Consider the following 11532-nt stretch of genomic DNA (forward strand, 5'->3'; position numbering starts at 1 on the left):
AATAAAATTTGGATTCTGGCCATTGGTTGATAAGTTAGGGTATTTGTCCATTAGATTAGAACATGCATTTGTTATTAACATGAAGTAGACAGAAAGTGACTTTTGGCAAATATATTCAAAGTAGATTCAAAATGAAGGGCATGCATTAGAATATCCAAGAAATATTAAAACCTGCTATAAGATAAGGATAATTTGCTAAAACTCCTAATAATATTTTTCTCTTTAGTCAATATTTATCTTAAAATTTTTATTAATGTGCTTCTCTGAGTTGAGAATTGAGATATGATTTCTGACGCTTTTACTTCCCGGATTTTGTTGCTTCCTGGTTTTGCCTGATTTAAACTGTGGAAAAAATAAAATAAAAGGGTATAAGAGAGACAGCAGCCTGCTGCATCCTGGTGACCTATTGCATGTGTTTTCCTATTCTGCTTTCCACCTATTGGGCTTAGGTCTAGAGAATCTGGTGCTTGCTGGTTTGTGCGATCATCTAGCACAAGAGAATGGCATCCGTTTAGGGACTCAAAACCCTGCATGCAAGGCACACTGATGCCGTACATGTGTCTACGAGGCTCTAATTTGTTACCTTATGTTTAATCATATTGGTTAGGATTTATTCAAAACTCATTACCTGAAATGATTGAAATATGTTATTAACCCTTCTGTACAGTTTACATTTGAGTATATTGTTCACAACTCACAAGATGTGCTTTATGCAGAAGCTTTAATGTTCTGTCTTATATAAGATCAAACAACTTTGACAATTTCTGTGTGAAACCCATACATCATGCTATTTCAAGGTAACAGTCATTTCGGCAATTGAATCAATCTATAAGAATCTAAAAATAGGTCTATATTTACTCAACCAGTTGAAGCTTTGATTGAAGAATTGAATGATGTTCTCCTTGTTCTATTTATCTTTCAATTCCTTAGTTTGGTTTCTTTGTCTATCTTTGTAATTTACAGTGGATTGGGATGGGGAACCAAGAGCTTCTTGAATATTTCAGCACCTATGCAGCAAAAAAGGCTCGTCATTCCTATGGCCCAAATGGTCACCGTGGGATGAGTATCTTAATGTTTGAGCCTACTGCAATGGGCTATCTGGAGGCTGAGCGTCTGCATAAACATTTCTCTGAACAGGGAACAGACAAAGATGCATGGGAACGTCGACGGGTTCTATTCTATCCAGGTGGAAAGCGACAGTTATATGGTTACTTGGCTAGCAAAGAAGATATGGAAGTTTTCAACCATCATTGTCACGGTATATTCATATCTCTATATTCGTTTTTTCCTAATTTGATCTCGTGCAACTATCCCACACTTCAGCTATTTTATAAATGTTTAAGTGCTGCTTCTTTCCTATTTATCCATTGCTTATTAAAAACAATGCTTTTCAGTTTAGAATGCTGTCATTTCAGCACTATTTTATATTATCATAAGAGCCACCCTTTCTGCAAGTGCTATGGCAGAGTAAGAAGTGATACATTCTGATATTTATATGAACATACATTGATATCCATTTTTTTTTTCCAAAAGACTTTTATTTGGGAGATAACTATATACCTTCTCAAAAGTTGGAGAATGGACTTCTGAGTTCTTTATGTATGTTTAGGTGAAAAACCTTGGTCTTAAAACTTTGCTTCACATTATTTGGTTTCCCTTAAATCGCAAAAGTGCAACTTAAAATCTATTCTCAGAAATTCATTTGATTTGTTGTAGAATCTTTCTGTTAATGATGCTATCAATTCTAATTCCATTTGTGCAATTATCAGGAAAATCTAGGTTGAAGTATGAACTGAAATCATACCTGGAAATGGTTGTGAATCCAATGAAGCAAATGAGTGAGGATAACCAACAGCTAACCTATCTTAAACACAAGGTCGTTAAGGAAGAAAGGCGTTCTAAGGTTCTTGAAGAAACTGTTGATGTAGTGAGCCAGAAGCTGCGTGAGACCGTGGAAGAGAACAGGATTGTGAGGCAGAGAACAAAAATGCAGCATGAGGAGAATAAAGAACAGGTAATGGTTCGGATCGACAGAGCTTTCTGCAAATGACATTTCACATAGCATTTTGAACATTCTAGACTGATATTAGGAAATATCCTCTTGTCAATGTTTAACCTGATCCTTCTTATATCTTAAAATATTTTCAGTGCCACAACTCAGTGACAAAATAGGAAAACACTTAATTTTATGTCAGTGGTTGCAGGCTTATATGCTAACTCTATGTTCCATGGGTGTACTTCTATTTGGAGCTGTACTTGTGTCGAAACGTACCCAGTACTGAAACTTCAGTGAACACTTGAATATCTGCATACACTTATTCAAACGTGACACTTCACGATTGTCAATTTGTCATATACCTCTTAGACGTATATCCTACACTTAACGTGCAATTCTTTGCGTTTCTTGAAGCACGTTGGATATAATTTGGATTCATTTTGGCACTTACCCAGTTCAAAACTATGATCATAAAGCGCTTTTGGATATCAAGTTCAAAATGAGCAATTTTCTAAGTTATAGATCTATGTTATAAATAAAACATATAAATGTTATAGAAATTTTATTTCATAGCACATGAAATGGAAAAAAATAATGTTGATCTCATGTAAATTATTATTATTATTATATATACATGAATGTGGAGCCCTGTCACCGTACCCCTACCTTTTACAAATTTGTCATGTCCTGTGCACGTACCCGTTATCCGCGTAACTTAGGCTAGACTTCAGTCTCAAGTTAATGTTTTTAATTTGTGGTTTTGCTATCAATAGAACTATAATGAGCGTGTAACAGTTAAATTGATACGCAAATTGTTACTTGATTCTGTTTCAAAAGCTTCGTTACTTGCAGTGAACTGATACTTCATACCGTATTTCCACCGTTTACAGTCTAAACAATCTGCTTCCTGATATAAACAGCTTCTACTCTCTCTTAATTGTGCCCCCTTTTTTCCAGATGGACTTCCTGGAGCAGTTCTCCAAGGAGCAACTGGCTAAAGTTCAGAAGGACATTGAGGAGAAAGAGAGACAATTTGAGGTTTTACTACAAGAGGAACGTGCTAAAGCGAAGCTGTCTGATGTGAACTCGGGATCCAGTGAAGAACGTGAACTCAGGTAATTTTCTTACTGTAGCATATGATCTGAACATACATAGAATCCAGTAGAGGCTGTTTATTTTACTGGGAGTTTGAGATGCTGGTTCAATATGGACCTGTTTGGTTAGAAAGAGCTCAAGCTATGTAGAAGGCCCCTTTTGCTATTGTCAAAAATCTGCAGTCAGAAACTTGAGATTTGCAGATTGAGCTATATATTATTAAATTAGAGAGATCGATTGATTGTCGACTATTTCAGCTTTAGCTTCTTCCTAGATCAAACATTTGTTCATGATACACATGCATTTTGCATCAAACCAGAAACTTATATACTTAACATTTCCTAGATCAAACATTTGCTCATGATTGTCAACTATGTAGAAGGCCCCTTTTACTATTGTGAACAATCTGCTGTCAGAAACTTGAGATTTGCAGATTGAGCTATATTATTAAATTAGAGAGATTGATTGATTTTCAACTATTTCAGCTTTAGGCTGTTCCTAGATCAAACATTTGCTCAGATGCACACACATGTTGCATCAAACCAGAAACATATATACTTAACATTTCTTACACTTGAATATAAATGCAGCTGAAGCTTCATGGTAGATCCTTCGACTTCATCCAAATAAATAACATCTTATTGGCATATGGTAAACCCCAGTAGTCAAAAGTTATGCATCATAGAGGCAAAACAAAGAGAGTGTAATTACATATGTAAGGTGTTGTCTTGTACCAGTGGTAGACTATATGCAGTGTTACTGAAGGTTGTGCTTTGATCATATCATGCCTTACAAGCATATCCTTATTCAACGATTTGAATGTGGTCAGTCACAGTCTGTTTTTTGAACGATGAGAACTACTTTGTAATATCAAGATATCAATCAGAAACAATAATCTTTGATTCATTAAAGCCTGGTAGTCACAAGAAAAAAAAATGGTTGAAAGATGTTAATCCAATTGCTTGGTTTGTTACAAGTTTGGTGGTCAGCAAGAAAGAATCATTGGAAGATATTAATCCAATTGCGTGCTTTCTTCCTCATGCAAAGCATTTGTGCTCTCTCCATCACCCCCTGATTCTTGGCTTTTCCTTTGCAGAAAAGAAAAAATTCAGAGGTTCATAGACAGCCAGGTGAAGGGCGTCGAAGAGTTTGAAATAGAAAGAGAGAAGCTGATGCTCGAACATGAAGAGAAGAAGGTTGAGCTCAAGCGCAGGTATCTGGGGGAGGAAGTTGAACTGGAGAAGGAATTTGATACTGCTCTCACTAAATTGATGAGCAAGTATGCCCCTAGTTCCTTTGAGACTTCCACCAGGTCTTGATTAACCTGACTTTATGACCAAATATAGCGAAGCAAAGAGGATACTAATTTCCAGAGGATACAGAGTATGCTAGTAAAGTGAAATAACTTTAAAGAACTTTATTTAATTTGTCGTCATGGTATCTGAGGAAAACCTTACAACATTTCCATGTTTAGCTTACAGTTTAAAAGTTTACAGAAATATGAACTGCTTGTTGCTTAGAGTTACTGAGTTTGAAGTGATCTGTTGTTATCATGAGTAGTTCCTGAAAGTTTCGCGTCTCACTTTGCGTTACATTGGTCGATAGAATGTAATGTTAGTGTCGCTTTATTATGGTATGCCTTTTCTAAGTTTGCACCCTTCTACAGCTGTCTACATATTTCCAAAGAGCTTTGGTTCTGCTGATCGGACAATTCATCATCTGTTGGTCTTAGATTTCTTTTTGCTGTTGATTATAAATATCTGTGACAATAACGTATATGAACTTGAAGGAGGAAATTGTATAAGATAATACTGGGACCAACGATGCTTTATGCATTAGAATTTTGTGGATGTCTGCGCGGAGTTACACAAATGACTCTGTAGGGTTTGTTTCCTTGGACAATGTTTTGATCGAATAGAATTTTGTGGGCCCTACCTTACTTAGAGCTATTAATTCGTCAACAGATTTTATTAGCCAAAATGTTTGATAAATTTAGTGGATTATATAATTCATTCCAATAGTTGAGTGTTTGCCAAGCAAATGGCTTATAAACCTGAATGGTTATCAAAATGACCGAAACGTATTTAATGAGGTTAGAAAGAGAAAGAGAGAGAATATATTTTGAAATTTTATGAAACGGTGGGGGGTGTGCTAGTCTTTTGCTTGGCCAAACTCTGTGGCAACTTGATCACTTTCTTTTCATACAAACAAGAATATTTGGATTTTCTTTTCAAATCTAGCTTTTCCATTACGCTACCCTAAAAACCAAACACAAAATAAAAAACTTTGGCTTGTCAAAGATTCTTTGGATTTCTAACATTGTCATAGTTCCAAAATACTAATCCAACACCCAAGCAAGCTCTTAAAAGAATTGAATGTAGGACTGGAATTCATGTAGCCAATCCAGTTGTTGCCGAAGTTGAAGATGATTATCAAAACGTGACTGCTTAGAACCATTTAGCTCTTAGTCTACCATCTCCATGAAAAATCTTCTACTCATCTGAACTATACCTGAACTCGCTATAAGTCTTCGTTGATAGAACACATGTTCATTTATGCGCGCGTTCAAATTTTCGAACAAAACACTCTAACCCACATGGCAATTTCCAAAAAAAGACTAAAATACCCTAAAACTTCGACATATAGCATCACCATCAAACTCTTGTACCAGGTAACAAGATCATCAAACCAAATAATTCTTAACTAGAGCTGAGCCATCTGCTGAACGTTGATCGGGAAACAGTCGGTCGGCGGTCCAGTAAATGCTCTCTGAGCCAGGATCATGTTCACAGCTTGCGTTGGATGGAACGCGTCCCAAAAGACGTGCTGGTCGCGGTTGCTGCAGGGAACAGCGAACGGTAGGCATGTTATCTGACCCTGGTTCCTCCCCAGCCCACAGCATGCGCGGTCGATCACTGTGAAGCCTGATGGATTCAGTGAGCACCATCGATCATTTACTTATATTAGCATATGTTAGAAGCAAGGATCTTTCCGTGTGTACGTAGTATACAGTGGTTTTGTAGGGTTAACTCAGAAAAACATGGGGTGTTTTGCGTAAAAAAATACCTTAAAATTACTCTGTAAATTATTTCACTGAAAATCCGTGAAGATAGTCGTTATAGTTTAAACTGTCACGTGCTTCAAACACGATATATTCCGCACAATTTTGTGATTACGTAATATTGGAAACTATCATTGAAATTTGCTCGCAAGTCCCTCAAATCCTGAGTGGCTAATTGCAAATTGGTCTCTCGACGAGTAAAATACCTCTAAGCTTTTGTTTTTTTTTTTTTTTGCGAAAACAGCGGTTTCGGGGGGAAAGCATAAGCTGAGGGCTGGTCATTGAAGGACCAATTTGCAAGCCCTTTAGGACTTGAGGGGCTGACGAGCAATTTCAAAGAGTATGAAGTTTAATTAGGACGGTTTTGTGCAACGAGACGTCCAAAGGCTCAGATTTTTTTTTTTTTTTTGCAGAATTTACCCGATATACTATTTACGTACCATAAGTACTTGGATTGTTTAGGATGTCACCGAGCGCACCGTAAGTGTTCCCGTAGACGAAGATTGCTCCCGGGTGGTTAGTATTCAATTGTTGAGCTAGTGTTCTGAGCCCAACATTGAAGGGGCCAAGCATCTGGTTGACCTGGTCAACGCACCGGCCAGGTGGGCCCAACCCGGTCGCACGCTGATTAGGTGTGCAGCCGAGAGGACCGATCCCAACCAGGAAGAACTTCCTCAGTCCGAGGTCATATAGTGCCTGGAAAACAAACAGAAACACAGAAATTTTTCGTAAGCACGCATCTCCGATTCTCGAACTGCATGTTTATTGGATGTTTTGATGGCGTTTATTATGTACCAGTAATTGTCTTGCGTAACGGTTGAGGAGGAGGTTGGCGTACTGCTCCGGGGTGTAGTTGGATCTCGTAGGGTACAGAAACGGTAGGAGATAGTTGTTTATGTAGTCGTTGCTGCCGTGCCGATGGCGAAGACGGCGATGGATCTTGCGAGATGTTGGCTCAGGTCTCCTGCCGGCATCAGGGATCTCAGCTGGTTCAGGTTGCTCTCGAAGTTTAGTACTTGCTGACTTAGACTGTACCTTTCTCCCTGCGTATATCAGAAGTCTTGAGTTAAAACAGACCGATGGAGGGAAAATATTCGCACGTAAAATTCTAGAAAACCCCCCTTAGATTTTTAGGAATGGCTGAAAAAACAGGCCATGTTTTTTTTCATCTTAATTATATTTTCATCATTAAACAGGTCACATGGGTATGACGAAAACTCAGGAGGGGATCGAGGAGTGAAAATGTTAGTTTTAAAACTTCGACAGGTCTTCTGTCATTCCGCAAACTCTATAGGGGCTTTGTGCAAATTTTCCTAATTAATTTAATAGAGATTATTTATCTCAAGAGACGGTAGGATCTTAGAGAGCTAGTACAAGGTATTGGCCAGATTCATCAAGGATGCCTCCAGCTGCTGAAGCGTAGTTGACACCACCAAGCAATGCCGTTCCATTTGCAAAAGGACTTGTATACGGTGGAAGGTACGGAAGCCCCAGTAAGTCACCTGTTAAAAAAAATTCATAAAACCATGCAAATACTTTGATAACCGAGAGTTATTACGTACGACATCAATCGAGTTCACACCCTATCAAAACAGCCTGCATGCAAGCGGACAGTTCTGACCCTTGGATTAAAAAAACCTAAGGGGTTAAAACTGAAATTTGTGCCTCCCGTCGAGGGTCAGAACCGTTCGTTCGCATGGAGGCGGTTCTGATAGGTTGTGTAGTGGTATCAGTGGATAAAGAAGAGAAAATAGCTTACATAATATATCTACTGCAGTCTTGCCATTACCAAACCTACCAGTAGGTCCTTGAAAGAAATCAATACCATAAGGGTAGTAATTAGCTTTAGCTATAGAGCTCATATAGTTATTGTTGCCATCATCAGCTAAAGAGTCCCCAAACACAAACAAAGCTGGGACTTGGGGATCACTGAGTACTCCAACTGAGCGCTGCAGTAGTAGAGAAATTAAAATAGGGACAAAGCAATTAGAAATGCTCATTTTCCCCCCCCTTTTTCAACTTAATTAAGTGAATTAGTACAAGAGAGTGTAGTATTACTTGGTGATGTATGTATATATATTGACTGTTGTCCGTACTTTCGATAACGGCTGAAGAAACACACGCGATTCCTGTTTTTTGATTCACTTTCCTTTTTTATTTCTTTTTTTCGATAACGGCTGAAGAAACACACGCGATTCTTTACTTTTTCCCTCTTTTTTTTTATTTTCCCCCCCTTGTACTCCTGGTTTTGTGGTTGGCTAACGGATTATTCTTGCTTTTAGAGTTCAGCGTTTCGTTTGACACAATGCTGATTGCGTGTTGGATGCGTAGAATGAGAAGATAATAAAAGTTTACTGATCACGCGGAAAACGATGGGGAGATGACATATTGACCCGATTCATTACTGATAATTTTATAAAGTACAGGTTTCATATCATAGCTATATCCATAACTAACCATGATACAGATATAGATATTTCTATACAAGAAAAATTCATATTCATAGCCGTCTAAATTGAATACAGATGCAGATATAAATAAGAGAAATATATATATATATATAGAAAAATGGGTATGTTTGGTACCAAGCACAAATTTTGTGCTTGGTGGTGGGGTGTCTCATTCTCATCCACTCATTCACAAATTTTGTGCTTGGTACCAAGCATACCCATATTCCTCATATATATATATATATATATATATATATATATATATATATTAAACAAATATGAGAAAATTAGATAATCTTCAAAAAAATATATGTCATGTGATACAATAGATGCTTAAAATAATAAATAACATAAATGTCTAAAATGATAGCTCATTAATATGTTTAACATATTTGAGAATTTTACATTTTTATTCATAAATCCTTTAATTTACTGGTCAAAACAGTAAAACCGTATAATTGATAAAAAGTCGGATATTTTACTAGATTATATATTTGTATTCATATCCACATTTCCATATTCGTATCTTGCCGGATACAGATATGGGTATGCCTCTTGGATCACCGGCATTGAGGGCGATTTTCTCGTTAGTAGATAAATTGTTTAGAAAACACTGATTACTACTGTCCAACGCTACAGCTCTGTGTACTGCAAAGTGATACCTTTTGCAAGAGCTGATGATGCTCGAGAAATGTACTGTCGATAAGGGAAATCTTCACATGAACTAAGCGTACCAAGGGGGTTAAATTTCACAATGGAATTTCTTGTGCAAATGGAGAATGCTGGAAAATAAGCGAAATCATGTAAGTGACCAAAAGGGATAATCAATTAATTTCTCTCCTTTATCTTGCTTTCCCGAACTCAATTTTGGATCAATTGCACGGTTTTCCCACCGATTTGGACAGCCCTACCAGTGTCGCAAGGTTTTCCCACACTGCAATGAATAAAAAGACAGTACGCACTCCCCCACATCCAGACTCTAATTGTAGACTGAAGATTCATGTACACGCACACACACAATCTCGGGTAACATCATTGTCCCAAATTTCTCAAGAACTTCGCTTGTATAAAAGTTTCTCCGCATTAGATTGATTAGGTTTGGAATCAACAACATCAACGGGAAAAAAAAAGTTATCGACAAGGCACCAAAAATACTATACAGAGCCGCAATTTCGCACACAAATCAGATCTCACTTCCGGGCTCCACAGAGTAAAACATGGTGATGAAATATTCAATGGCTTCATTCTTAACTAGTATACGAAGTTACATGGCTGCAAGCATTCTATTCCTGATCCTCATTATCCATGTTTGCACCCTTGAGTTGCAAGTATTTCTCCCTCCTCTGGAAATCAGTCAACCCTTTCCCACTATTAGTTACTCCAACCTTACCATATGGATCGTCCGGAGACTTGAAGATGCTCTCTCGCTTGCGTCCTGAAAAGAAACCAACCTGCAAAAGACATAAAAGAAAAATTATCATCTCGAATATCAAAGGGGGGATGGATAAGATGAACCAAATAAAATAGAAATCCTAGTACCAAACGACCACCAAGCTCCTATAATTAATCATCTCTGGTAAATATAAAACCGTCAAGTTATTTGCTAATACAATAATCCTTTCATTACAACTATTTTTAGACCATCCTTTTCAAAAGCAAAGCAATTCCAACTCCAATATGTTTGACCTTGGTTTTGGCAATTAATAAAATGATGATTTTGCTTTGTTCCCTCTATTTAAGTGTGATTCTGAGTTAGGAAGTATGAGTGACTTCCCAGTCTAGCACTCCTAATTTATCGTTTAGTTCTTCCACGTACCTTTCTGTCTTTGGTTTTTATTTATTTATTCTTTTAGGGCGGGTCTTCTTCTTCTTCTTCTTTTTGTGGGTTTGTTTTGGTGTTGGTTTTTTTTGTGGGGTGTTTTTGTTTTGTTTGGGGTGGGGTGGGGTGGGGTTTGAACCAAAACGAAAAATTGAATATTCTATCCAGTTGGACACTTGAAAAAAAATGTGGGGTCCATTCTCTTCAACTTTTTTTCAAAAGTGACAAATCATCAAGGGAGCCCAAACTTCTCTCTTGTATTCCCTCTCGTAGTGTAGTAGCCTATGAGAGTAGCGTAGTTATAATTTCTCTATAGGAAAAGGGCTACACACGATACGTGTAATTATTTGTTAGTCTACCAAACCAGGTCAGAATTCTTCAAATTAATATGCAGATTCTACGAGTAAAAATGTCCATACGAGGAATCTGTGTCCACCAAATAAGTCACCAAAATTGTTAGATCCACTCTTCAAAGTTTTGGTTGGGCTAAGGTCAACTACCATGCTGGCATCCTACCATGCTATATTAAGCTAATATCAGAAAGCCATTGTAGGAAAAATAACAAATTACACGTCATGAGGGAATACCCACATGATCCCATAAGTAAATAGTACAAGGAAGATATGCTGAAGTTTACCTTCTTAGTTTTCCCTTTTGTATCTTGAAACTGTTGCCAAGCATTTTGCCGCTTGTTTTGCGTAACTTCAAGTTTCTCAAAACGAACTTTTGACTTGAAAGCATGTATCTTCTTGCGTTTAGCAGCTCTCTGTGATGTTAGTCAGAAGCATCAGTACACAACATAAATTTAGTCCAAAACGGAAAACAGAAAATTTTTCTCAAGAAGGATGTAGATGAGTTTGTGGATGTAGAATGACAACGGAATTACATTAATCATTCAAAAAAGTATGCTTCCAAATAGACTCGCATATGCATAAAGAAAAACTTTTGATCATACCAAAACTAGAAATCAACTCTTCAGATTGTTATTCTAAACACGATAGAGAGAAGGAATTCTTTAGCAGCTAAAGCTAGTAAATGTAGAACAAATTATATAAGATTAATGGCGCAGAAAAGCTTGTGTTAAATTCTAAGGTATCTGATGCAAACAGGA

The 11532-nt window shown here is 37.3% G+C and overlaps 3 protein-coding genes across 3 annotated transcripts in view; 1 reads left to right on the forward strand and 2 right to left on the reverse strand.

Moving 5' to 3' along the window:
• The window catches only part of LOC109830247 (protein SUPPRESSOR OF GENE SILENCING 3 homolog), a 9259-nt gene extending 4537 nt beyond the window's left edge, over positions 1-4722 (forward strand). The window contains exons 4-7 of the mRNA XM_020397461.1: positions 964-1258; positions 1770-2014; positions 2954-3111; positions 4188-4722. Of these exons, the coding sequence (XP_020253050.1) occupies positions 964-1258; positions 1770-2014; positions 2954-3111; positions 4188-4410 (921 nt within the window). The 3' untranslated portion in view covers positions 4411-4722. The remainder of the gene's footprint in view (positions 1-963; positions 1259-1769; positions 2015-2953; positions 3112-4187) is intronic.
• Positions 5656-8612, reverse strand: LOC109830822 (GDSL esterase/lipase At1g71250-like). Its single transcript, XM_020398184.1, is given in 7 exon segments — positions 5656-6015; positions 6593-6848; positions 6948-7064; positions 7067-7195; positions 7527-7654; positions 7912-8101; positions 8577-8612. Coding segments are annotated over 7 exon segments (1077 nt in total). The 3' UTR covers positions 5656-5794.
• LOC109830248 (survival of motor neuron-related-splicing factor 30-like) overlaps positions 9652-11532 on the reverse strand; it is an 8273-nt gene continuing 6392 nt past the window's right edge. The window contains exons 7-8 of the mRNA XM_020397462.1: positions 11059-11187; positions 9652-10053 (exon numbers count right to left, since the gene is read on the reverse strand). Coding sequence (XP_020253051.1) covers positions 9886-10053; positions 11059-11187 — 297 coding nt within the window. The 3' untranslated portion in view covers positions 9652-9885. The remainder of the gene's footprint in view (positions 10054-11058; positions 11188-11532) is intronic.

The sequence above is a fragment of the Asparagus officinalis genome, chromosome 2 (genome assembly GCF_001876935.1).
Source record: "Asparagus officinalis chromosome 2, Aspof.V1, whole genome shotgun sequence".
NCBI classification, from domain to species: Eukaryota; Viridiplantae; Streptophyta; class Magnoliopsida; order Asparagales; family Asparagaceae; genus Asparagus; species Asparagus officinalis.